Here is a 26,645-nt window from a genome sequence, read left to right as displayed (position 1 = left end):
ATTTCTAGTAAAATATTTTATAAAACGAGTTTAACAATTTCATGTATTATTAGTGTAAATTTTTTACACCGTAAACTACTATTATTGAAGTCGAAAAAATTATTATATATGACAATGATAAATGAATGACAATATAAAAAATCATTTATATTATTAGTTCTATTCCCGTTGCGTGATTGTTTTTGATCCAAGAAAATTTGTACACGATAAGAATTAAATAAAGATTCTTCCACTAAATAAACCATTCTCACTCATATGAATGTCTACTATTAAAAAAATTTGTGAAATATCTTGGATCAAATACTTTTTAAAATACATTTGTTTCCATTTAATTAAATCATTAATTTAAGTGTGATTCCAATAATCTCTTAAATTTGATATACTTTTAAATTAAAGTTAAATAAAAATATAAAGTTTGAAAAAGATAAAATCAAAACTAAAAATTCTAATCATAAGCATATATTATTATTATTATATAATTGAATGCAATGATCAAGGTTTACTCATCTTATGCTCTCATTTTGGCCATATACAAATGCAAGAAGTTTGTCAAGAAAGGTACCGGAATGTTAAGTAAAACAATCTTATTGTATGATAAACTTTTTAATATATATAACGAACGTATCAAGTGAAAACTTGGTGGAGATTAGATCTCTAAGACAAAAATTGGGATTGCATCATAGCCCTGTCCTCTCTAGTCTGTAGCTCAATTACTAATTTTCGTATGGTCCGCAGCTGTTTGGTCCATATGGATTCATAGGAATAATCTCATCTTAAATCATACTACTATTTAATTAGCTAGAAATGTCTTTACTCACTATTTCACTTCATTATTGAATGTTTTCTTCTCAAAACATGTTCACCTAGGACGTCTATTGCATTTTTTTATGGTTTGGGATATTCCTAAAGCACTGTTTAAAAAATATATATATTAAGTGCAGCAATTGACTCTGAATAGTGAATGCAATTTTCTATTTCAAAATGATTATTGATGCTTCACCCAATAGAGTATCAACTAAACACAACGTTTGAGCCTTGGACATATCAACAGAAGCAGTCAGAACAGTTTCAAACAATTTTGGTTGGTTAGTTGCATACTCAGTAGGAATAAACCACGTTCAAAAGTCATCGCATTTTTTATAAACTGTAAGAAGAGATAACCATACTACAAATATGCAAATAGAGAGGCAATGTAAAGAAAAATTACACTATGTTAATAACATCCTTAGTTGTCATCTCTTTTATATCTCTAATGAAATTCGATAAAGATTCATCCAACCATGGTCCTCTTCCGTCCTCTTTGTCGCACTACAAGTTGTGAAAATGTATGTAAGTACTATGTCTTGAAGAAAATACGTTGAATTTAAACAAAGTATGAGAGGGAGGGCATAACCTTGTGCCAGCTTGTTCAATGTGGATGACCACTGCTTTGATGACTTCCTGTATGCAGCAAGTATCTGATCCATCTGTCCAGACAAAATCCAATATTAAAAAATGTCAGCCAATTGATTACTTGTTCATAACTTTGTCTAAGTAGAAAGCATATTATAGAAGAATAAGGCTTCACTCCCTCTCACTAGAATGTGGACTTAGATGGCATAGATTTCTGGGCTAGTTGAGTAAGTGTCAGCCTCTTTGGTACAAAGGAAAGTGTGATTGTTGGTCAATGAGAAGTTCATTTCTGAGATAAGGAGTTCATTCTACTCAATACTCTAGTATTTGTTTCTTTAGCCCGAACATACCCTATGATATTGCTCACAATTTACATACTTACAATAAGAATTCAAATTTGACTTGTGTGAAAAGGAATAATTGAACTTTATCCTGTAATCTTTTTGCCCAAATCAACTTTAATGCACAAACTATAAAATGCTGATTGTAAACAGTAGAAAACAGGAAACTGGAAAAAGCCTTTATTCCAGTGGTGATTTTTTGGAAGCATGGCAGAAGACCTCTTCACTGTCAACTATAATTAAAATATTAATCAAAGTACTTGCTTATGAAAATCAAGAAGTAAAGTATAAGGATTTAAACTTGGTGTACTAAAATTAATTTGGACAGCAAATTATAGGTAAAATGTACCACAACATATGTTATTATATGCTATTTTTTACCATTGACTCTGTACACTGACCTCTAATTCAGGTTAATGAAACTCTGTTTTCATCTCCTTAATTTTCTATGACATGACAGTTAGGAGAAAATGAAAAGTTGGCTTACCACATTCCCACATGATGAATGCATTGAAATAAGAGCTCTTTCTAGAACATACAAATCAACAGCCTTGTCTTCAGGTAGAGTTGAAGTGAAGCTCAAACCAAAATCAATAAGAACCTAAACAAAATACACTTAACTTCTGTAACACAAATTGATAACATTTCTCATGGTACATAACATGAATGGATAATTGGATATTACAGGACCTAAAAAGATATGAATGAACTCACCAACTGCTTTGTATCACTCTTTAGTAACATGTTTGATGTTGTTAAATCACCATGAATAAGACCACCATCATGTAGCTTTCCAATTGTATCACCAATTTGGAATGCAATATCATCCAGCCTCTCTTTATTAACACCATGTGACCCGAATTCAAGAAACACATCTTTGACTGAAGTGCCCTCAACATATTCAAATGTTAAAGTGTGCAACACAGGATCCACAGCATACAGCACAGGAGTCCAAACCCCAAGTCGCCTTGCTTTGGTCATGCACCTAGCCTCCTGCACAAAAAACCAACGGGTGAAACAAAGCATTCAAGAAATGCAACAAAACACTGCCAAAATATAGAGCTTCAGCAGGACAAAAACATTTTTTTTTCTAAATCTAACCATATTTAAGCGCTTGAGGGTCAATTTTGAATCTAAAGTTGGATGCCTGTACTTCTTTGAGAATCGTTCCTTGACAACGGATTTCCTTCCCACAAAAGAAGACTCAAAAACCCTCTATAAAAAGAAGCATAAAAAAAATCATAACTTAGTCAGTGCAATTTCATAAAAAAGAATCATTTAAAATGGGGGGTAGAACAAGTACAATGACAACAACAAACAAAAGCCTTATCCTACTAGGTGAGATTGACTATATGGATCCCATGATGCTACTGGACTCAATTGCTACTGATTTCCTCTAAAATTGAAACTTTTAGAAGAAGAACATCCCAAAGTAGCCTCACCAACAACATCCCACCTCATGCTATGAAAAACAAAGTAGCCTCATCCACAACATCCCAAAGGTGCTCTCATTATTTCTCCATCGAACCAAACAAAGCTGGTAAGTTATACAACTCTCCTATTTACACTAAACACTTGGACAACACATTCACTGATTCACCAAGAAGGTCATCCAAGGGCTAAGAGAAAAACCATTTATAAGCCTTCTCCCACAGTTGTCTCTTCACCAGTCATAGAAAGTTTTAGTTGTCATTCCACAAACAATTGGATTAAGCCAAATCAACCTCAGTCTCCAGACTATTATCTCTCCTCCTTAAAGAGTTCTTCTGAATCAAACAATCTCCATGAATATGTTTCATCTGGGTGTGATAAGTTCACTGTTCCTAAATTGCTTAATGGGTTAGCCTCTAAATGCAGTTGTAGAGTTAGTTCTTCCACCAATGACATCAACATTGACATGAAAAGTGAACTGCTCACTGCAAATTCTGGAAATCTTGATGGTTTTGATACAATTTCACAGTTAGGCCTTGCTCCAATATTGACAAAGCCAGTGAAGTTTGATGATAAGGCCATTGAAGCCACTGAGTTGAGAAGATGAACTAAATATGATGATGTAAGGACTCACCAGTCTCTATCTGTCAAGAATGAGACTTAGAGTCAATTCTATACAATTCTACAGGTATAAGACTTAGAATCAATTCTCCAGAACTTGCAAGTTGCCTTCAAACCTATGCAAGAAGGAGTGTGTCTTTCTTAGGGATGATATTCATCATAAAGTCCTTCTTGCAACCAATTGATACTAATTACCTCTAAAATAGAAACTTTACATACACAAATGGTAGAAATCAATGGCTACCATTAAAAGCCATTGAGTGATAGGTGCACCAATAAAAGAAGAAAAAGAATGAAATTTTACGAAAAGGGTAGGTATTAATTGCTTCTACAAATCAAATCAAGGGAGTGATCACACTTACAGCTTCAGCTCCTTGCTTGAGCAGAACGAGAGAACTATCTCTTGTGTTCATGGAAGTCAAAATCGCGATCTGTCTCGTAAGATCGTACGAGTTCACGATCTTCTGTGCCCTGTCCGAGTTCGCCAGAGGTGAAAATCGTGTTTTCGCCGGGGAAGATCGATGATCGTGAGGCGCGCCGTTCTGCTTCGAGTGCTGTTCGGCTTTTCCGCGGGTCGGGTTTGCGACCCGGTAAAAAACCCTAGCCCACTCTGTTACTGCTTGTTTCTGTTGTAAAAAAATTACCGCGCCCCCATTTTCCCCAAAATTGAAAATTTACAACGCTAAAATAACCCATAGTATTTCCGTTATTATATATTTGATTTTGATTTATTTTGTTCTATGAATAAAATTTGTTAAAAATAATTTAATAACAAAATATAAGAATCAGTGAATCACCGTTCTTTCTTATTGTGGGTTGGCAATATTTCTTATGTTTTGGTCCAATGATTGCTAGTGCTTTTTTCTTGAGCAATGATTGTTGGGTTGTGCATAAATGAGAGGGCTTAAGTGCTAAGCAAGACACTTCACATAATGCCTAAGGGGTCCACTCCAGCCTGAGGAACTGATCAGAAGCACATTAGAAAGAATCTGAATCTGCCACCAGCAATTTTTTTTAGCATATAAATTTTCTTTATAGCATGAGTATGTATGGATAATATTTCATCACATTCATAAACATATAAAGTATCTTAATTTCTTTTACTGTTTATAGGATTAAATAAATATCGAAGAAAAAAAATATTATCACAATGAAGAAGCAGACAAAGAAACAAGTATACAACTGATCTCAAAACATTATCTAAAAAGTAGACCGATCGACAATTGACAAATGACAATTAGTAAGCAAAAAGGGCACCCACTTACAAGTCCCATATCAGAAGATGCAAATTGGAATCAGTATCTAATTATGTGTTTATACTCTCCTTGTAATAAATTTTTTATTTGCATGTTTTAAAATTTAAATTACCAAAATTTATGTAATTAGTCAACTAGTACCGATAATGAATTAAAAATTCATGCCGTAGATGCTAGTGGTTCTTCTTGTGGTAGTAATAGTGTCACATAAACTGAATTTGTTAAATATTAATAGAGAGATTTGATTGTAAATAGGTTAAAAGTAGATGCTCTTGTAAAAAAAGGGTTAAAAGTTGATGGATTTAAATGGTGATAATGAAACCTATGAGAATAAAATTACAATTAAATCAATTATTTAATATATAAAAATGCATATTTAAATACATTTATATTTAAAAAACATTAAATATTAAATAAAAATACCTGTTGATTTTTTTTTGGTTAACAGATGAAAATATAGAAATGATTTATTTTTAAAAAATTAGATAAAAATAAATCTATTGAAAACATAGAAATGATAAATACTTAACTTTCACCCCTCCGTTTTATATTACGTTTATAATTTTAACACATGAATTAAGAAATAAAATTAATTTATTAAATTTCATATAAAACATTAGATAAATTTCTAATTTATTTAATTTATCTTTCTAATTAATTAATTAATACAACATTGATTTTGTGAATACAGCATCTATTTTGAAAGAAAAAAAAAATCCTCTAAACCATCATATAATCTAGAATGAAAAAATTAAACACTAAACAATAAATAATATCGAATTCTTTAATTAATTATTGTAGTCTACTAATATTTTAAGAAATCAAACATGTTTTTAATTTAAATGAAATTGTACTCAATTTTTTTAAAACAAAATTTGAGTTCGAATCTCTTGGAATAAAAATCATAATAATTTTAGACTCTATTAAAAATGACTAAACATTTATAAAAATTGACCATAAATAAAATTAATTAATATTTCACATCAATAATAAAATATAAAATATATTGAACATTGATTTATTCTTTAATTAATTAATTAATGTATTCTACCAATATTTTAGGAAATTAAACGTGTCTTTAATTTAAAAGAATATGGACTTTAGAAATTAATAAAGTCAACTAATATTTCAATCTTTTGGATCTTTCACATCACTATTACAATAAGAAACCAAGAAAAATATTTCAAGGAATACACGTCTCAACTCTATCCAGTGTATCTTTTTCAAGTTTGGTGAAAGATATATACGTCACGTCACGATACTTAAGTGCCTGTAAATGATGAGAGATAGGGCATTAAGCTTATCCCGTCCTATTGTGGATACAATACAACAACAATATAATTTTGATAAGTTACGTAACGTGTCTATTTTTTATAAGACGTGGCGTCAACATGGCGCCCCAACTATTATTATTATTATTATTATTATTTCCTTTTCTCTGGATTTGAGGAGGGTCACATCTCACAGTCGATCACGAGGTTAATATGAACATGTTATGTATTGTTTATGAGGAGTGTTAATATTATATTCTTTAACACATTAAATTTTATGATTTTTAATTAATAAAAAACTATATTAAAAAAATAAATGAGAAAATATAGTTCTAACATTTTTCATTATTTATTATTTTCTTATAAATTTAGATAAGATACTGCTACTCATTCTAGATTAAAAAAACAAACAGAAAATGACAAGTAGCAAAAAGTAGGATCCATTTCCCATTCCTCCAATGTCGTATGCCTAATTATAACATAGCCATAGTACACGTCACATGCAACACTTCAACCTTTTTAAAAACTACAAGATTGTTGTGCTGACATTACCCCAACCAAGAACGAACTGCACAACTTGTTCATTCTAGTTCAGTTGTTACACACTCATATGATCCTGTCAGAAATCACTTCTTCTCTTATCGTTGTTTGTTCCTTACTTCCCTTCTTTTCTCTAATTCAGTTTCAACCATAATCCATCTCAAAAACGTGTTCAACTTTACTGATATTGGAGGTAAATAAGCATTTTTTATATATTTATATTTGAAAATATGATAAGGAAATTGACTGTTGTATGTGTTGTTATCGAGTTATGCTGTGAATGGATGAAGAGTTGGGACAATTGGGTGTGTTGAAACAGGTAAAAGGATCATGCTTGGGAACGGGGTTGTTGGGATCTTGGCAGAATCTGTGAATAAATGGGAAAGAAGGGCACCTTTGACCCCATCACATTGTGCTCGATTACTCCATGGTGGGACAGGTGTTTCTAGGATCATTGTGCAGCCTTCCACTAAGAGAATTCACCATGATGCTCTCTATGAAGAAGTTGGTGCTGAAATATCACAAGACTTGTCACAATGTGGTCTCATCCTTGGCATTAAGCAACCAAAGGTTTTTATTTCTTTGTTTAATTAATTGATCATGTTCCTGCTAGAGTGTGTTTAGTTTATCAGAGAATTTTGATGATGTATATGGCTTTGTGCAGCTGGAGATGATATTACCAGATAGAGCTTATGCTTTCTTCTCACATACACATAAAGCACAGAAAGAAAACATGCCTTTGCTGGATAAGGTGTGTTAATGTTACATACTTGTATATATAATACTTAAATGCTTGAAATGTGACTTCGATTTTGTGGTGGTTTCTTGCAACTTCTAACTCGCTTTTGGTATTTTCCATAATCTTAGATTCTAGCTGAGAGGGCATCGTTATATGACTATGAATTAATTGTTGGGGACACTGGGAAAAGGTTACTTGCATTTGGAAAATTCGCTGGTAGAGCTGGAATGATCGACTTTTTGCGCGGATTAGGACAGCGTAAGTTTCTGATAGCACAGGTTTTAATTTGTCATATGTCCATTGTTGAATGGCTTTGTCTAGTGAGTGATCTTCAAGCTTTACATCTTATCTGTTTTATTGTTTCAGGGTTTTTAAGTCTTGGATATTCAACACCTTTCTTGTCACTTGGATCATCTTACATGTACCCTTCCCTGGCTGCTGCTAAGGCTGCTGTGATTTCTGTTGGTGAAGAAATTGCGACGCAGGGATTGCCATTGGGGATTTGTCCCCTGGTTTGTTTATTTACTGGTTCAGGAAATGGTATGGTGTTAGGAAATGATACTCTATTTTTATAAATGCTATCCTTTCTTAAGCGGACATGAAATTAAACTAATCCATTCATGAACCAATGTTTCTGATATCCCATTTATTTTTGCCTAATAAATGTTTAAAAGTGTCACTTGTGCTGACTTTTGAATCCTTCATCTCCTGTAGTTTGTTCTGGTGCACAGGAGATATTTAAGCTTCTTCCTCATACCTTTGTTGATCCATCTAAACTACGCGACCTACATAGAACGGTAATTGTTATGGTGTTATTATGTTAAGAGTGTTTTGGGGTTCAGCTCGTGTTAGTTGTGCCACACTTGTGATTGACCTAGATTTTCAGTATAATGAGGCCATTAGTAGGTCTGTTTCATATCACAACATAATGATTATTCAATTTCAGAGTCTTATTATTGATATGTAGAACTCTTTTTCCATCCAATTCCAATAATTTTGACAGTTTTCAATGTGGTACAAGATTTTATGAAGGTTCATAAAAAAATTTGGCCTCGTTAAATTGAGACAAAAGAGTGACAAGGTAACACATGAAGTTCCTCATAATCAAGATGGGTAACGTCAAACGTGTGACACCTGGTGGAAGGAGTGATGATTGTGAAATTCCAAAAAGTTAGGGTAGTTTGAAGTTTGAACAGATAAAAATGCAACACTTTGTCACAAGTTTATCACAGTAATAATCGTATAAAAATAAAACAAGTGTGTAGGAAATGTCTATTATAATTATAAATAAATGAAATTATTAGGAATAGGAATTCAAGTTTAAATATGATTAAAAAAAATAATAGAATCTTGAAGTGTTATCAGTTATTTGATTAGCTTTTGAGATGTCTTACACCTTGCCCTGTATTTACTTTGTTTAACAGGACCCAGATCAACCAAGGCATGCTTCAAAAAGAGTTTTCCAAGTTTATGGTTGTGTTGTGACTGCCCAAGACATGGTTGAACCCAAAGATCCCGTGAAAGTGTTTGACAAAGTTAGTTGATCTTGATCTCGTGTTTTGGGATCTCCTCATATCTATTTGTCTGCTAAAAATGCCTCTTTGCTAAGTTGCAAAAAAATTGGCATGTTAATTTGGATCTGAAACCTGTTATTGGATATGCAAAAAAATATGTCAAGCAGGGGGTGAGATTTATAAATAGTATACTAATAACATGATCTGGAAATTTCAGGCAGACTACTATGCACATCCTGAGCATTACAATCCCACTTTCCATGAAAAAATAGCACCATATGCATCTGTTATTGGTAGGTCCCTTCATGAGTGCTACTGATAATGGAGCAAGTTATATTCTATTATTTGTCACACTGCAGTGTTATGGGTAGCTAATAATTTTGTTTTGTCTTGACCTTGTTTGTCAGGAATTCCTAAAATTATTTGAAGTAATTTAAATTTCTAGTTCCAGAAATTTGAATTTTTCTTTCTCATCTGTCAAAAAGAAATATTAAGCAAAAACCAAGTCTCAAAGTGCTTTTTCATTGTTGAAGATGTATGTAATTCAGATAAAGTGCATTTTTAAGAAGTCTCAAGTTACCTCACAAATCACCATATATTAACAGTTCTGCTTTTTAACACCCTGGCCTTAAATGTTTCTTGATAAAATTATATTTCCCCCCAATTCTTGTGTTTTCCATGGGTGAAGATAAATCTAATTCATATGTTACTAGATCAAGAAGAGTTGTAATAGTTGTCAAGTTAGCTTACCATATATTAGTAATTCAGTTTTTGTTACATTTGGCATGAAATGGTTCTTGATAAACTGATTTTTCTTATTAAAAACCACTACTCACATTTGCATATCTTAGTCAATTGCATGTATTGGGAGAAAAGATTTCCTCAATTGCTGAGCTATAAGCAGATGCAAGACTTAATGGGCCGGGGGAGCCCCCTTGTTGGAATAGCTGACATAACGTGTGATATAGGGGGTTCAATTGAGTTTGTTAACCGCAGTACTTCAATTGATTCACCCTTCTTCAGGTATACCATGTTTCTAGTTTGGGGAAATCATTTGTTTTACTCTCGTCTACACTATTCTATCATGGAATTTATCTCAAAGAGATAATAGTTTTGCTCGAGTTGCATTATTTACACTGTAACTTTCAGTTCAATTGCAAATTTTTATGTTACAATTTTTTTATTTATTTCTAGTATGATGTAATGTTTAAACATTGTTGTTAGATATGATCCCTTAACAAATTCCTACCATGATGATATGGAGGGGAATGGAGTGATATGCTTAGCTGTTGACATTCTTCCAACAGAATTTGCAAAGGAGGTAGGTGCCTTCTTATATTTGAATTCCTATACTTCCATTTGAGAAGAGAATGCTATAGGTTTGGAGAATGATCAAATATGCAATTTCATTATGGCTAGGCTTCCCAACATTTTGGAAACATACTTTCCCAATTTGTCGTAAATTTGGCTTCTGCTACAGACATTACAAAGTTGCCTGCTCACTTAAGGAGAGCTTGCATAGCCCATAAAGGAGTGCTAACCTCCTTATATGATTATATCCCACGCATGCGGAGTTCTGATTCAGAGTATGTGTCTCATCTATGTATTTCGTTATTGGTTGTCTGTATCCTAAAGTAAATTTGTATAGTTGTTGGATTTTATGCCCCTTTTACAGTTCCTGTTATTTTCCCATTTATATAACAGACACACTGTCTTTTTGGCTTGCAGGGAAGTATCAGAAAACTCAGAAAATTCTCTATCTAACAAAAGGAAGTATAATATATCGGTGTGTTCTTCAGTTTCAAATACTATTTTCCATTGATTGAACCCTACAATATGCCAAGATTAACTTGAGTAGTAAATATTCATGGTAGTCCCATTAGTTGCTAGCTAATCTTTTGATTTTGATTGCTGAATATAACTTACAGGTGTCTCTGAGTGGTCACTTATTTGATCAGTTTCTGATAAATGAGGCCTTAGATATTATTGAAGCTGCAGGAGGCTCCTTCCACTTAGTCAACTGCCATGTGGGTCAGAGCATTGAAGCCGTATCATTCTCTGAACTTGAAGTAAGTAGTTATCTATTTCAAACTGAAAAATTTGTTTATGTCCTCAGAAAATGTTCTTTCTCTTTCTTTTGATGTTTACTAAATAATTCAATGATCTGGTCTTCCATATACTTGAAAGATGGGAGGCCTTCCATTGCTCTTGAGCTAAAGTAATGAAGTTTTCTCAACACGAAGCATATTAGATCCTAAGGAATTCACCATATGGCTTAGTGTACATTGTTTTTAGTCATTTTTTTAATGGAAATTACATTTTAAACTATGACTTTTGTACCAACCTAAAGAACTTATAATAATCAATGATGTCTTAACATGCTGGGTTTTGAACAGGTTGGTGCAGATAACAGGGCTGTTCTGGATCAAATCATTGATTCTTTAACTGCTATTGCTAATCCAACTGAACATGATAGATTTTCAAATCAAGATTCAAGTAAAATTTCACTTAAGCTTGGTAAAGTTGAAGAGAATGGCATAGAGAAGGAATCTGACCCCAGAAAGAAGGCTGCGGTTTTAATTCTTGGAGCTGGTCGGGTCTGTCAACCAGCTGCTGAAATGTTATCATCATTTGGAAGGCCATCATCGAGCCAATGGTATAAAACATTGTTGGAAGATGATTTTGAATGTCAAACTGATGTAGAAGTCATTGTGGGATCTCTGTACCTGAAGGATGCAGAGCAGGTATTTTGACTGATATTTTGCTTTCACATAATAATTTCTTGCTTTCTTCTATGGAAGAAGAAATGGTTTATTACTAGGTCGTAGATTTGACATTAGATAATCAATGCAGACTGTTGAGGGCATTCCAAATGTAACCGGAATTCAGCTTGATGTGATGGATCGTGCCAATTTGTGTAAGTACATTTCACAGGTACGTTTGTCTTTAGGTCAATAACTTCTGCAATTATCTTAACAGATTCTTTAGAAAGCATCACAAAATGACCTTAACTAACCCCTGAAAGAAATTGATATGGGATTTGGCTGGCAAAAGCATTTTGGGTATTATTAACATATAGTGTACTTATGATTTTGAATTTTCCATCATTGTTAATGCTGACTATGATTTTGCCTTGTTGAAACATCATGCACCAAATGATCTATGCTTTGTGTTCTTAGGGTCTTGATAGCATTAGCAGCCTTATCTTGACAGTTTTTCTTTTCCTTGTCTGCAGGTTGACGTTGTTATAAGTTTGCTGCCCCCAAGTTGTCATATTATTGTAGCAAATGCTTGCATTGAGGTGCTTCACATTATTTCAAGTTACTGTTCAATATTGAACTGAAATGATATATATTTAGAAAAATAAAAAAATGATTAAAATGAAATGGGTTTTTGGACAAAGCATATCCACACTAGATTATAGTAAAAGCTGGAATGACGTGATAAGGATTGAAGTCACTTCTTGAATTTAGACTAAATCAAGTTATAGATTGGCCATCCTGTGGGGAAAAAATGAGAAGATCGAAGTAATCTTGGAAAATATTATTCCCTTGTGAACCGTTACTTTCTTTAGTTCCAGAATCTCAAAAATAGCATCTCTATAGATTTTACTTTTGGTAAAAAGTGCAAGGGTAGTATTGGTACATAATTATTCTTTCTTTATTCTTGCTTAGTAAATGAATATGTTTTTTGATGCAGCTGAAAAAACATCTTGTCACTGCTAGCTATGTTGATAGCTCCATGTCAATGCTAAATGATAAGGCTAAAGATGCTGGCATAACAATTCTTGGAGAGATGGGCTTAGACCCAGGAATTGGTAAGAGTTATTTGATAATTAGTGATCGGTTTCCAGGACTTCAGCAAAATAAAATAGTTTATAATAGTGCATCTGGATTGATGTACTTATTGTAAAGTCAGTTTTTGAGTTATTGTTCTCACTTTTCAGATGTTTTCTTTAAAGTTCTAAGCATTGCAGCTGTTAAACTATTACCTATTCTAATTTTCTGATTGCATGGACGGCTACGGTATTTTTCTTCTGAGAAAGTTGAAATAAATTATTGGAAATCTTTATTTACTGGGCTGCTGTTACAACATATCATGTCATCAAATTTATATAAAATCCTTCAAAAATATTTGTTTGCTTCTTTTATCCTAACACATTAGCTGAAAACCAGTTTCTGAAAATTCTAGAAGCTTCACATATTTCCAACTAAAATGGGTCTGTCTTGCAATAAGATTGTACTTGTTTGATGATCCAGATCATATGATGGCAATGAAGATGATCAACCAAGCACATGTGAGGAAGGGGAAAATAAAGTCTTTCACTTCTTATTGTGGTGGACTTCCATCTCCTGAAGCTGCTAACAATCCATTAGCATATAAATTCAGGTACTTCTTGGAATGTCTTTGTCAAACTCAAGAGTAAGGATACCGAATTATGTATTTAATTAGACATGATTTATAAAACATTTGAATATCTTAGTGTAAGTTTCCAAAACCCAATGCTTTTGAACTCTCTGCTTTGTAGTATTTTCATCTGGCTAACCATTCAACTATAGTATGTCACATAATCATTTTGCTTATGTAGTAAAAAGTTTGATGATTGTCACTATAAAAACTCATTTGTTGCCCATTATTTCAGTTGGAATCCTGCAGGAGCCATCCGAGCTGGGCGCAATCCTGCCACCTACAAATGGGGTGGTGAAACTGTACATATTGATGGTAAGCTTTTAAGCAACAATTCTGACATGTTTCCATAATATGCATGCATGCATCCACTTTTAAGGTATAATAAATTAGTAACATTCATGTAATTTTCTATACTTGATCTCTGGAGGATTCTTGCTTAAATTTAAAAAAGATTACTTCATTTTTTTCTTTTCTTTTTTTCATTTTGAACAAGTCTCATCCCCCTCAGTCCTTTCTATCATTTGTTTGGCATTGTTCATAAGCTCACTACATCACACTTGTTTTTTGAACAGGGGACGATCTTTATGATTCGGCTACAAGACTAAGGCTACCGGACCTTCCTGCTTTTGCTTTGGAATGTCTCCCAAATCGCAATTCATTACTTTATGGGGATTTGTATGGAATAACTGAAGCATCAACCATTTTCCGTGGAACCCTCCGCTATGAAGGCACGGTCTATATATGTTTCTATGGTTTCTCAAGCCAATATTTGACATTGATTAATACTTTTCTTTATAGCATGTTTAATCTTGTGGTGTGTTTAGTATAAAGGGTCTATATTTATTAATCTTTCTGAAACTTACTTGTAACTTGTTGTACAGGATTTAGTGAGATCATGGGGACACTGTCTAGGATTAGCTTATTTAACAATGAAGCCCATTCGTTGCTAATGAATGGACAAAGACCAACTTTCAGAAAATTCTTATTTGAACTTCTCAAAGTTGTTGGTGATAATCCAGATGAACTATTGATAGGAGAGAATGACATCATGGAGCAAATATTAATACAAGGGCACTGCAAAGATCAAAGAACGGCAATGGAGACAGCAAAAACAATCATGTAATGTAGACCAGTTACCCCTTCTCTTATACTTCATTTGGAAAATTATTGTCTTAACTTGACTGTCTTTTTTCATATAGTTTCTTGGGACTTCTTGACCAAACTGAAATCCCTGCTTCCTGCAAAAGTGCTTTTGATGTTGCTTGTTTCCGCATGGAGGAGAGGTTATCATACACCAGCACAGAAAAGGTATATTTCTATTAATGAAAAATACTAGTGACACTCTTTTAAACATATTCTTTACTAAACTCTGAAATTTATTGAATATTACAAAATTATTTAGGTTCCACTCTTTATTTAATGAGCTTCACTCATGATTTCATAGTTTCCAATAAATTTTAATTAATAATAGAGTTTATTAGAGAGTATATTGCTAACAATCCTCTTCTATTAATTATATGAAATGCTTAGTGCTTTCAGAAACTGAATCTCCATTTGACATTTTATAACTAAATGTTATATAAACAAAAATGACTGCTTAATTTAATTTTTTTCAAAAACAGTTAAAAAAAATTAATTGTATCCGCGTATCACCTTAAATACTGCTAAAACAACTTATTTGCAGGAATATTCAGAGATTACTTATTAAAGCATACCTTAACTTTTACCTGATTTGAAAGCAGGATATGGTGCTTTTGCATCATGAAGTGGAAATAGAATACCCAGATAGCCAAATTACAGAGAAGCATAGAGCTACTTTACTTGAATTTGGGAAGACTCTTGATGAAAAAACCACAACTGCCATGGCCCTTACTGTTGGTATTCCAGCTGCTGTTGGAGCTTTGGTATTTTCTGTCCCTTTCTGTTCTTTTATGTTGTATTCCAAGAAAATGCTGTTGGTGAATGACGTTTGTTTTTGCAGCTTTTATTGACAAACAAAATTCAGACAAGAGGAGTCTTAAGGCCTATCGAACCTGAAGTATACAATCCAGGTGAGCATGATATATTGGTTTATTGTCCATTTGTTGAATATAGTTTTTCAATAGTTAAACTTAAAGGGGAAAATTTGACCATAAAAAATAATTAGCATACTTGGCAGTCACATGGTCACAGAATTGCAAATATGCGCATTATGTGGATTTTTAGGAAAGGGTTTTGCATCAGATTAATAAATGGAAAATGAGTCTACTCAACCACATATTTTGTCATTGACTGTTGTTAACACTTAACAGGATGCATATTATTGCTTCTTCAAAAAAAATAAAAAAAATTGATGTACATTATTGAACTAATATCAATAAATTTTATATTGTGGTATGTACTTTACAACGCTTATTTGTGAGCTGTGGTTTTTGCAGCACTGGATATTATAGAAGCTTATGGGATCAAGTTGATAGAGAAGACCGAGTAATTTGCATCTATGAATTGATGTATAGGTGTACATTAATGTACACCATGCAATGTTTGATTTGAATAAGATAAAATATAATAATTACTGCAGTCATGGAATTGCAACTGCCATTCTATGCAACTGTCAGAAATGGACCACACGGTACCAGCATAGTTAAAACACTTAGGCAGATGCCAATTTCAATTGCAGCAGTACAATCCAACCAGTTATGAAGTATGGTTCTAGAAAAATTGTTAACTGGTGTTCAATTGAACTACTTCCTCAGTTTTTATTTATCAGACTTAATTACTCACTCCATCAACAACAACAACAACAACGTCTTATCCCACTAGGTGGGGTCGGCTACATGGATCAACTCACTCCATCAGATTAAGAAAAATAATTAATTTAATTGATAACAAAATATGTCCTAAATTTTATATATTTTTTTCAAAACTACCATTATCATTAATATTTTTTCTCTTTTTTCTAATTGTTTGTCCATACAATTAATTTGGAATATTTTAGTTAAAAATAATAATTACAATAGACATGAATTCTTATAAAAAAAAAAGCACCATTAATTTATATATTATAAATAGCTACAAACGAGTGTATTAATACCAATGTTTTAGACAACGTGTACTTATTGTCATTTTCAAATTATACCAAGGTAGAACTAAGACATGAGCTTTTATGTTTTTGACTAAGCAAGATAGAAGTAATATTATCTCTATCCATTTATACATTTCACCATTGGACTTGAATCCCCACTAATCCATCGGTTAGCAACAATTAACTAGACCAAAGATAAGAAGTTATAAGGTTAAGATAGTGGTTAGAAGGAGAGTTTAAGGATTGAAGAGAGAAGGGAGACAAAAGTCGGGAGTTCGAATCCCCTACACTAATATTTTAACATTAACTAACAAATAATATTGACGGATAAAAAAATAACTAGACCAAAGATAAAACAGTAAATCAAGACCAATAGAATCCAGTGACTAAAACCCCTGATGGTTTTGCACTTTTATTTCATGTAAAATCATTGTTCAACATCAGAGATAATACAATTTGACGGTTAAGATTGAATGTAGGATGGCATAACCAATATGATTTAGATTTCACTCCTACATATGGTAAAATCACCATAATGAACAACTCCCTATTCCAATCTTCCTTAATGTTGCTCAAAATGGGAAAAAGAATATAGTCCTGTCATTTATAGTTCTTTGGCCTCAAGCCATTTCTGAGTGGTCTCCTTACAGCCACTTTAAGTGAGTTCAAGTTTTCAAGAATATATATTAGATATTTCAAACACATGTAGTGCAGAACTTCATGTAAAAAGGATGGTTTTCCACAAATCCTTGTTACAAGTTTTAACGACTAAGAAGCTATCAGTGACATTAATTGTTGTTCCACTTCTTCCCAGTTCTTAACTCTGGTCACCAGTGGATGCTGATCAACAGACTCGTTCTTGCACCAAGGATATGAGTTTTCATAATCAAAAAGTAAGACTCTAATTCCAACATCAGCACACTCTATGGCATACCGTGGGTTATCATCAATAAGAACCTTGGCATTTAAAGACCTGTCAATGGCAGTACACCAGGAATCTATCACTAATTAAACATTTGAAACAGCAATCTTCTTTAAGTGAGGAAAAGAGAGTTGGAATTCTCCTCTGTTTATGCAGTAATACTGCGAAAGAAAGTAGAAAACATGCAGTACATTAAAGAGCATCGAGGGACTTACCTACAAATTTCTGACTTTGGTCTTGACACACCATCAAGAGCAAAGTGGTTACCAAAGTGAATCTCATGAAACAGTCCAGGATAATTCTTCTCTAGCCACTCAATTGTGTGGTCCTTAATTGCATTCTGTCGTGATCTGATCATACAATAATACCTCCAGTTAGTCAATGCTGAAAAGATTCTTTTACAGTTTGAAGAAAGTTCAATACCAAAAGCATACGTTACAACTGATAGGCTACAAAATCTTGATAACTTCTGAAGAGCCATCTGAGCACCTGGAAGAGGGTGGATCCCTGACTTGAAATATGGTGTCTTAAAAAACTCATGAACACGGATATCAGCTGCAGAACAAGATAAAAGGGTTTGGTGAAAATCAAAAGAGAAGGAAATAATTTATATCCAACAAATTCCATAAGTTAATGAATAGCAAAACCATTCACAAAAATGTGATGTGAAAATCAGACAGATACAGTTACCTTCATCACGTGAACAATTCCATATCTGCAACAGAAATGAAGGGTGCATCAGACTCCACATACAAACATGCACAAATTCACAACTATACAATGAGGGCTAAATGGGCTGTAACAAGTGTTGATTATCTTTTTATCAATGAAATTTTATTTAAAATAGCACCACTAGTGCACAAGCAAAATACACCTGATGCAGAACTCACAGAATTACCAAAGCAGACAAATAATACCTTGCAGAACTCATACACATGATATTCAGAAACTGAATAATTTGATGAATATCGATCTGCAATGAACTTGTTGAGAGCTGACACAAAGTTTCCTAATACTGCTTATATGAGGGGAAAAACATCAGAAGAAAAACAAAACTGGATAATCCAAAAATTAAAATTAGTATTAGTCATTCTACAATGGATTCAATTGTCAAGAAAGAAACATTACTAATTTTAGGCAAGACATTTCGCTGCAAACTGTAGTGGATTATTTATTACTTATACAAACCTGGAGTTGACCATTATTTATTCAGACATATTTTTACCATGCTCTGAGCCAGGCAAAAATATTGAAGCAATCATCACACGACAGGGGAGAGGGGGGGATCAATGTATCAATGGCAAAATAATCTTCTTTCCTTGTATTCTATTTATTAGAAATCTATAGTCACTACACAATTTCTAAGAATTTCCAACAACTTCATGAGTTCCTATTTAATAAACGGAATTCCAAAAGGGGATCTCAGCCGCATTCTGAAAAGAATTCCAAAGAATAATGCTTCAACCCAGATATGGACCAGGTAAGATTCAAGTAAATCACATGCAACATGCATGAAGCTTATATAATAAAGTGAGATATAATCTGTCCGTTTCATGGACCCAGAGAGAGGACTTTGACTTTAGTTTCTTAATTCTTCAATTGTATGTAATAGTTTCAAACAGATTAAAAAAAAACGGAAAAGACATCAAGTAAGCAATTCTCCTTGTTTGGAGCATCATAATCAAGATTCTGCACGAGGTCTACAAAATTCATATAATCTATTAAGTTAAATGACAAAATATAAAGAACTCTGAAGAAACAAAATAATATAATAAAAAGAGTGGCACATGCATACGCATTTGCATACATACCCTCATCAACATCAACAGCAACCACAAGTTTCTGGGACAATCGATGATCATTGAAACAAGGAGGCTTGGCAGGACATCCATTTATAGATCCATTATCAACCTTAACCAAAGTAGCATCACTCTCATCACTCCTAACAAAATTCCTTTGCTCCAAATCAGCCAGCATCGGCTGGCGGCAATTCGATGCAAAGCCACGGGACCTTGCCTTTGCCCTCACAAAGATCCTATCACTATTAGTACTACTACAGCTACCACTAGTGTCAAAGCTACAACTTCTAGGACCAAAAGCAATGCTTCTGCTAACCCCAAAAACATCAGCATAAACAAGATTATGGAGAAATCGGAAAGACAGGTAGCTACCACGATCAGAAGAAGCAAGAGAAGGATACTGAGAAAAGGCCTTGCTCAAGTGGGAACAAGGATCATAACCAACTAAATAAGCCATAATATTGTTGTTATGGTGAAGGTGATGCCGAGTTTGCTGATACAAGTAGCGCACAGGGCCTTCACAACTCCTTAATCTAAACATAATAACACCAGAATCTTGCTCTGATATTCAAGCATCACCACTAAAAGAAAAGAAATAAAAAAAAAAATTGAACGGATAAATCTCAGAGCAAAAAAAAAGGCAATATTCCCCTTTGTAAAAGAATCAATCCCCGAACTTATTGAATTGAACACTGCGATCACCAAGAACCAATCTTTTCGTGGTCAAGCTCATTCGGAGTCAAAGGGGTATCCACCAAACGCAACCGACATAAACCCTAGAAATGAGAGTGCGAAATCCGAGGCAACCCATCCCAATTAAGTACCCAGAAAATGGGAGTGTTTGATAATGATATGATTCGTGAAATGATCAAATCTTGCAATGCCCCGGATCCGATAAACAAACACCCAGAAGAGGAAACTTTGATGGGTGAGGTAACGAGAGAAAAGCTGAGAAATTCCCGTCGAGCTTGAGAAGAGTTTCAAGAAGATGCTTGAACCTTAAAACTGAATATGCAGGAAAACATAGACGATGAAGAAGAATCTTTGTATAAAGATGATTTGATTGCCTTCAATCTATCCGTAGTGTTTAAGAGTTAGTAGATTCAAATTTGTGGTTTTCTTCGTTATATAAGAATGATTCGGTGTGTAGAAAAATAGACGACATGCACTGAATCTGAGACTATTTCAATAGATTAATTAATCTTTCTTTTTCGTTGGTTGATAAAATGGAAAATTTAAAGAGAAAGTAGTTGAAAACAAACGTGGAAAGCTAATTGTTGGTTAATACGGAAATTAGGGCATCATTTTCGATTCTCCTTTCGTCTCTTTCTTGTACATTAATTAAATTTGGGTACGATTGCCCACCCTACTACACTTTCTTTCTTACCAACTTTTTTTTTTCTATTTAGATTTATTTTTGTGAAAAAAGTTTGTGTCTTTCCCATTTTTCTGTTTTATTTTATTTTTGTAGGCCTCTCATTCTCCTGCAAGTGACTTGTCGATTGTGCGTGTAATTATTTTAGGCGGTGGGCTCGAGGATGCACATCAGAAAGTAGTCTCATTATTGTACGTGTAGTTATTTTATTCAAATATTAAGTGAAAAATGAAGTTTTTTTTTTTGTAGATTTTATTAACTGAGTATTTATCGAGTTTTTTTTATCCAAATAATATTAATTAATTAATTAATTAATTACTTAAATAATACATACAAATTATTTATATGAATGATACAAAATACAGGTGAGCTTCTATTCTTTTTTTTTTTTTACATTCCTAAAAATTTGATTTCTTAAGTAATTTTTTTGTTTTTTCATATGTTTAGAAATTGGTTTATGCGATTTCTAAATGTTACTTCGTTTTTTTTATACCGAGAAGAAATCGATTTCTTAACTATTTTTTTTCTTTTAAAATTGTTTTTGTATTTTAATTTGTTTTTTATTTTTATTTTTTTGTGTTATTGATGGTGTATATTTATATTTTGTTTAAACGGAAAATAATATCATTTGGCATAAGTTATTGTTAAACTTTTTTGATATTTTATGTTTTATCATTTTTTGAAGAGTTAATTTTTTTGTATTTTTATTTTATTTGATTATTAAATACATAACTAATCAAAAACTTAATTGAAATTAAAAAAAAAAGTTAATCAACAAGTTAAATTGAATTAAATATTTAAATTAAAAAAATAAATATAAAATTGCAAACAATAAAAAATATTTAAATTAAAAATAATAAAAAAGTAAACAATAGAACAAAATATTTATTCATATATTTGTTTTTACGTTCTCAAATACTGAATGTGGACCTCAAAGCTATACATAGTAAATTCTACGTTTTTTTCATAATTTAACGTGAAAATATCGATCTTACATTCGTTTCTCAAGTTGTTTTATTTTGTCTGATTTTCTCAAGTTGTTCTAAACATATTGTTTGTATTTTAATTTTTTTTATTTCAAATATAAATATTTTGTTGTATTGTTTTGTAATTTTATATTTATTTTATAATTTAAAATTTTAGTTTAATTCAAATTGTTAGTTAAATATTATTTTTAATTTCAATTAAGTTATTGATTAATTATATATTTTAATAATCAAATAAAATGAAAATACTAAAGATTTCATCTCTTCAAAAAATAATAAAACATAAAATATGCAAAAAAAAAATTAACAACATATGTAAAATAATTTTTTTTAGTTTAAATAAAACATAAATATAGATAATTAATAAAAAGATACAAAAAAAATTTAAAAACAAAAAGAAGAAGAAGAAAAGAAATTAAAAAATTGGTTCCCCAAGAATTAATTTCTTAACTTGATTTTTTTTTAAAAAAATAAGCATTTATAAATGGGTTTCTCATATAAAAAAACAAAAAAATGTACTTAAAATCAGTTTGTAGAAAACTGAGTTTTTAAGTAAGTAAAAAAATAAAAGGTGAGAAATCAATCTGAAAAAATTTAATTTCTTACCTTAAATAATATTTTGTATCATTCATATAAATAATTTTTTAAATGCATTATTTGATTTAATAATTAATTAATTTATATTAATTGGGTAAAAAAATTATATTTCTCTCATTTTAAATGTGCATATACATGTAAATGTAAATTTGGATATTTTTATTCTTCGAATTTAATTTTTGAAGATATAAAAAATGTCACGGATTAGTTATATGGACAATTTAATTTTATTAATATAGTAATTTTTTTATAACACTCTCTAATTATTTAAAATTTATTAAATAATATAAATTTTTGTAAATCTCACATTTTATTTCATGGATTTTTAAAATTTTGTGGATCCCTTCTTACGCTCTTCAAAAACAATTATTTGCTCATAAAAACAAATGTAATGTTAACTCTTTCTATAATTTTTCTTTCCAAACTTTTCTAATACTAAAAAAATATTAATTGTGCCTTAAAATTTTAATATAGTTAACTTTCCAACTAGGTGGATAATTTCCAAAGGCACGTTGATGTTTTTTCAAAAAAATGAGTTGCAGAAAATTGAGATAATAATTAACAGGGCCGGAGATTAAAAATTGAGTCAGCTACAGAATAAGACCAATTATTCATTCATTTGGCCATGTATGAGATTGAAAATCTACTCATTGGTGAGAATACAAACAATTACAAAGAAAATGAATAAATAAAAAAATTGGCGGCATCTACTTATGAAACTCTGCATAACACAAATGAAAAAAAAAAAAAAAACTAAACTAAACACAAAGCAAGAACATGACAGTGAAAATGAAGCTTGAGACCAGCATGACCATTGAGTGTAGTTTCCTTTCTGGAGCAACCGAAGAAGGTGTGGACTTCTTTTCATGCTTGCCAAGATCAATCATGATCTCAAATTTGCAAGAGCTTTGAGGTGGTGAAGGGTTTATGTTAGTGATGACAGAGAGACCATTGAAATTGCATGCATCTTTTTGCTGATTCATGGTCTGAAAGTACATGTTGAATGCATATGAAGCATTGCCTCTTGTGTCTAATCCACTGCAAGAAGACCCCGGAGAGAGGCTTGTGCAATCAGCATACGTGCATGCTTTGCTCATGCTCTCAGCTAAAGCATTAGGGTCAACATTTGCTTGAGTAGACATCACACACCATTGCTTTGGCAAATACCTCACCCCTTTTGCACCAACTAGTTGCTTTCCACCACCCAAATTCAAAGGGTATTTTATGGATCCATCAAAGTTGAAGACACCCCAATGCCTCTCAAAAGGGCCCGGCTCAATGCTCTTGGCATCCTCATCTATGAATCCAAACAAGTAGATATCTGGTGGGGAAGGTCTTTTGGGGCTTCCTTGTCTTTTCACTATTCTGTCAATTAGGCCTTGGTTGAACCTTTGAGCATTTTTTATGTTGGCATTGGCTGTTCCATCTGTTGGCCATCCAACCTCTCCAATGATGACAGGCATTTGGCTAAAACCATTCTTCTCGAGGGCTGTGATGAGTGTGTCATAGTTTGCATCAAACACATTGGTGTAGGTTATGGAGCCATCAACAACAGGAGCAGCTGAGCCATCAAAGAAGGCAAACTCTTTTGGGAAGTGGGGATCAGCATCAAGGCTGAGGAATGGATAGATGTTGAAGGTTAGAGGGCCACCATTTTGGCTTAGGAACTTTATTATTGAGATCATTTGGTCTTGAATGTCTGGCCTGAAGTTTCCACCTGATGGAAGACCACTGTCACTTTGGTAGACATCAGCATTTAGAGGGGTTGTCACCTTCACTTGCCTGCCTAATCCTGCTTTTATAAGGGCTGCTTGGATGTTTTGGATGGCTGGAAAGGTTGAATTCACAAACCGGCCATTGTAAGTTTTGAGGAAAGCCTCATTCCCCACAGCAACATACCTAGCAATTTTGCAAACACTAGTTAAAAATACAATTTATTTACAACACAAATAGATTTTACCCTTTTAAAATGAAACAAATAGGTTATGAACTAATCATGTAAAATAATTTTACGTCATTCAATCATAATTTATCATATATAATTCAATCATAATTCATCATATATAATAAGTTTATTTTTTTTGTGTTGGATCAAAGATTACGAATGTCTCCCAATCTATTAGATCAGAAATTAATTTTGTTCATAGTTCGTAATTATTATTGACCTAAAAAACATATCGTCTTTATTGATTTTTAATAAAAATATCCTTAAAATCATATCGATGTGACTAATGATGAGACGAGAGTATAAAACTTTTTACGTGCATCATCATTATTACTCTTTAGAAATGATAGCATATGGATTGGAATAAAGTGATCGTGTAGTACTGTTATATTAATTACCTTATATCAACCCCATTTTTGGATATGTAGGAGGACACGTTTTGGTTGACCCATGCAATAGCAGCGTCGACATTGGAAGCAAGGGTTGCTAAGAGGTCATTTGGTATGCCAACCATAACCTGAATTCCAGAATTTCCTAGAGCCTTGAGTGCTGCGGGATCAGCCTCAAAGAGCTTCACTTGCTTGAATCCATTGTCCTTCATGAGTTTCACGGTTATTTGAGGTGTAAGGGGGTGTGTTAAACGCGTTCCCCAGTTGCATGCAAAGCCATTAGCACCCTTTGCCAAACCTTGGCTTAGAATGCAAAGAGCTAACAAAACGCACGCAGTAAAATGTTGGAGTCCCATGTTATCTTTTTAGTTTTTTTGTTTCTTACATATGTTTCTGAGTCCCCTCTGTCCGCAACATTCACCTATATGAAGATGATTATTCTCAAAGTGGGGAAAAAAATAATGTACTTTTATTCAGTAGAAAGTTACGTAAAGAATTAGATTCCTAAACCCGTTGGATGATTCCAAGCCAAGGCATAACATTTTTTTCTATTATTGAAAATGCGTACGTGGTAGGAGAGGGAGAACAATCTAGCAAAGAAAGGTAGAGTCAAACTAAAAGGCAACCGAAAAATTAAAATGCAATCTACAAGGGTATGCCAAAGTTTATTTTTTTAATTACAATTATTCCCTACTGGGTTTATGATCCGATTGTCTATGGATCTTGGCAGAATCAAGTTTCATTCCTAACTAAGAAGCCAGACTTTTAAGAACGGAAAAGAAAAAAGAAACTTTTTATTTGATAATGCAAGAACAGCTGAACTTTATCTTATTATATTGTTTTCCCCATTTCTATGTCGTCGACGTATCATCGGGCTTTTTTTTTTTTAATTTAACATCAATTTATATCTAGTATCGAACCGAATTTCATTATACAGATATGTTGAAAGTTTATTTTTCGTTGTTGATAAAGATATGTTGAAAGATAAAACTACTTATTTTCCATCACGCCATAACAAAAGGCGTTAGCTTCATTAATGATCATTTTCTGTTTTAAATAAAGTTGTGTTTAAAAATATGACTGGCCCATTTCCCATAACAAATTCAAAAAATGATCATTTTAGTAATTTTTTTGAAAAATTACCGCCTGTAACGTAAAAAAGTCGATCTTCAGAGTAGACAAACAATTTTCACCCATAAAATAAGTTTTTTTAAAACTAAAAATACTTTTTTTTGAAAAAAATCGAACAGATGATAAAACTAAAAAACAATCAAATATACTTGTGTAACGCCTTTGTTCAAATTTTGCACAGATCTATCATAAATGTAACAATCTATATATTAAGTTTGCCATGGTGAATTGAAATTAACAAAATTGCAAATACGGTAAATAAAATAATGACTTTATTACATTTTTTTACCCTCTTTATTTAAATTGTGGGCAGTTTTAATCTTTTTAATTGTTTGAGTTAATTAAACTCCTGCATTTTTAAAATAAAGTAAAACTGTTTCTGTAATTAATTATACTCGGCATTAAAAATTTAAATTCTTAATTTTTCACTCAATTTTTTTAAAATAAATCATTTTAAACCTTTTATTTTAAACCCTCCATTCATATAGGCACTTAAATTTCCACTCTTTAAATCCCAATGGCATACCTTATAAAATCTTCTAAAATTTTCATTAAATTATCTATTTTCTAAACTTTTAAAATTATTTTGTATCCCGAAATCATTGTAAGCCTCTGAATATTTGAATAAGAAATAATGATTTCAGAATATTAAGTGAAATAAATAAATGAAAGACAATTTGCTTAACTTTAAAAATACAAAATCTAAACTTTTTTTTAACAAAGAGAGAATAAAATCATAAACTAATTAAATTTAAAAAATAGATTGGAACGAAAAGCAACTAATCGTGCTTAATATCTACTATGCCGAAGGCAAGCTTGAGTTTTTTATTTTTATTTCTTACAACGTATCATCTGCCTTGTTTTAGCACGAACACATTCATTAAAAGGCAAAGATAAAATATAAAAAACTGGCAGTGAGAAA

The 26,645-nt window shown here is 32.2% G+C and overlaps 4 protein-coding genes across 5 annotated transcripts; 1 reads left to right on the top strand and 3 right to left on the bottom strand.

Annotated features, from left to right (window-relative positions):
• Positions 1–983: 983 nt before the first annotated feature.
• On the bottom strand, positions 984–4,653 carry LOC100813383 (TP53-regulating kinase-like). 2 transcript variants are annotated; one of them, NM_001253085.3, is made up of 6 exons: positions 4,148–4,525; positions 2,835–2,948; positions 2,448–2,726; positions 2,221–2,334; positions 1,394–1,466; positions 984–1,308 (listed from the first exon to the last, which is right to left on the bottom strand). In NM_001253085.3, exons 1-6 carry the CDS (start codon positions 4,196–4,198, stop codon positions 1,271–1,273), a joined length of 669 nt encoding a protein of 222 aa, NP_001240014.1. In that variant the 5' UTR covers positions 4,199–4,525; the 3' UTR covers positions 984–1,270. The 2 variants fall into 2 exon arrangements, with proteins under 2 accessions (NP_001240014.1, XP_006600217.1); XM_006600154.4 differs by lacking the exon at positions 2,835–2,948 and having other exon boundaries at positions 1,109–1,308; positions 4,148–4,653.
• Positions 4,654–6,746: 2,093 nt separating this feature from the next.
• On the top strand, positions 6,747–16,215 carry LOC100811246 (alpha-aminoadipic semialdehyde synthase). Its single transcript, XM_003550974.5, has 25 exons — positions 6,747–7,045; positions 7,172–7,422; positions 7,517–7,603; positions 7,720–7,849; positions 7,958–8,131; positions 8,306–8,388; positions 9,016–9,126; positions 9,323–9,398; positions 9,957–10,128; positions 10,330–10,426; positions 10,525–10,691; positions 10,834–10,891; positions 11,034–11,174; positions 11,502–11,849; positions 11,959–12,039; positions 12,341–12,406; positions 12,805–12,922; positions 13,365–13,494; positions 13,748–13,827; positions 14,088–14,243; positions 14,397–14,634; positions 14,715–14,823; positions 15,258–15,419; positions 15,497–15,566; positions 15,933–16,215. Exons 2-25 carry the CDS (start codon positions 7,183–7,185, stop codon positions 15,983–15,985), a joined length of 3,147 nt encoding a protein of 1,048 aa, XP_003551022.1. The 5' UTR covers positions 6,747–7,045; positions 7,172–7,182; the 3' UTR covers positions 15,986–16,215.
• A 747-nt stretch (positions 16,216–16,962) lies between these two features.
• LOC100783615 (uncharacterized) lies at positions 16,963–20,668 on the bottom strand. Its single transcript, XM_003550540.5, has 6 exons — positions 19,313–20,668; positions 18,419–18,516; positions 18,192–18,216; positions 17,936–18,056; positions 17,717–17,851; positions 16,963–17,552 (listed from the first exon to the last, which is right to left on the bottom strand). Exons 1-6 carry the CDS (start codon positions 19,839–19,841, stop codon positions 17,348–17,350), a joined length of 1,113 nt encoding a protein of 370 aa, XP_003550588.2. The 5' UTR covers positions 19,842–20,668; the 3' UTR covers positions 16,963–17,347.
• A 2,115-nt stretch (positions 20,669–22,783) lies between these two features.
• On the bottom strand, positions 22,784–25,004 carry LOC100783080 (glucan endo-1,3-beta-glucosidase 5). Its single transcript, XM_003550539.5, has 2 exons — positions 24,602–25,004; positions 22,784–24,157 (listed from the first exon to the last, which is right to left on the bottom strand). Exons 1-2 carry the CDS (start codon positions 24,946–24,948, stop codon positions 23,017–23,019), a joined length of 1,488 nt encoding a protein of 495 aa, XP_003550587.1. The 5' UTR covers positions 24,949–25,004; the 3' UTR covers positions 22,784–23,016.
• Positions 25,005–26,645: the final 1,641 nt, after the last annotated feature.

Source organism: Glycine max, chromosome 17, assembly GCF_000004515.6.
Source record: "Glycine max cultivar Williams 82 chromosome 17, Glycine_max_v4.0, whole genome shotgun sequence".
In the NCBI taxonomy this organism is placed as follows: Eukaryota; Viridiplantae; Streptophyta; class Magnoliopsida; order Fabales; family Fabaceae; genus Glycine; species Glycine max.
Note: the sequence above shows the minus strand (reverse complement) of the source record. Positions and strands in the feature narration are given on the sequence as shown.

What these genes read in the sequence shown, in the direction of transcription:
- LOC100783615 (XM_003550540.5), bottom strand. Translation starts at nt 19,841, where the DNA reads ATGTTTAGATTAAGGAGTTGTGAAGGCCCTGTGCGCTACTTGTATCAG. An exon ending in TGCTGTTGATGTTGATGAGG is followed by an intron (nt 18,517 to 19,312) that starts GTATGTATGCAA and finishes TCATATAAGCAG; the next exon opens with TATTAGGAAACTTTGTGTCA. An exon ending in CCAAAGTCAGAAATTTGTAG is followed by an intron (nt 17,553 to 17,716) that starts GTAAGTCCCTCG and finishes TGCCATTGACAG; the next exon opens with GTCTTTAAATGCCAAGGTTC.
- LOC100813383 (NM_001253085.3), bottom strand. Translation starts at nt 4,198, where the DNA reads ATGAACACAAGAGATAGTTCTCTCGTTCTGCTCAAGCAAGGAGCTGAA. An exon ending in AGAGTGATACAAAGCAGTTG is followed by an intron (nt 2,335 to 2,447) that starts GTGAGTTCATTC and finishes TATTTTGTTTAG; the next exon opens with GTTCTTATTGATTTTGGTTT. An exon ending in ATTGAACAAGCTGGCACAAG is followed by an intron (nt 1,309 to 1,393) that starts GTTATGCCCTCC and finishes CACAACTTGTAG; the next exon opens with TGCGACAAAGAGGACGGAAG.
- LOC100783080 (XM_003550539.5), bottom strand. Translation starts at nt 24,948, where the DNA reads ATGGGACTCCAACATTTTACTGCGTGCGTTTTGTTAGCTCTTTGCATT. An exon ending in AAAAATGGGGTTGATATAAG is followed by an intron (nt 24,158 to 24,601) that starts GTAATTAATATA and finishes CAAAATTGCTAG; the next exon opens with GTATGTTGCTGTGGGGAATG.
- LOC100811246 (XM_003550974.5), top strand. Translation starts at nt 7,183, where the DNA reads ATGCTTGGGAACGGGGTTGTTGGGATCTTGGCAGAATCTGTGAATAAA. An exon ending in CCGTGAAAGTGTTTGACAAA is followed by an intron (nt 9,127 to 9,322) that starts GTTAGTTGATCT and finishes TGGAAATTTCAG; the next exon opens with GCAGACTACTATGCACATCC. An exon ending in TAGCAAATGCTTGCATTGAG is followed by an intron (nt 12,407 to 12,804) that starts GTGCTTCACATT and finishes TTTTTGATGCAG; the next exon opens with CTGAAAAAACATCTTGTCAC.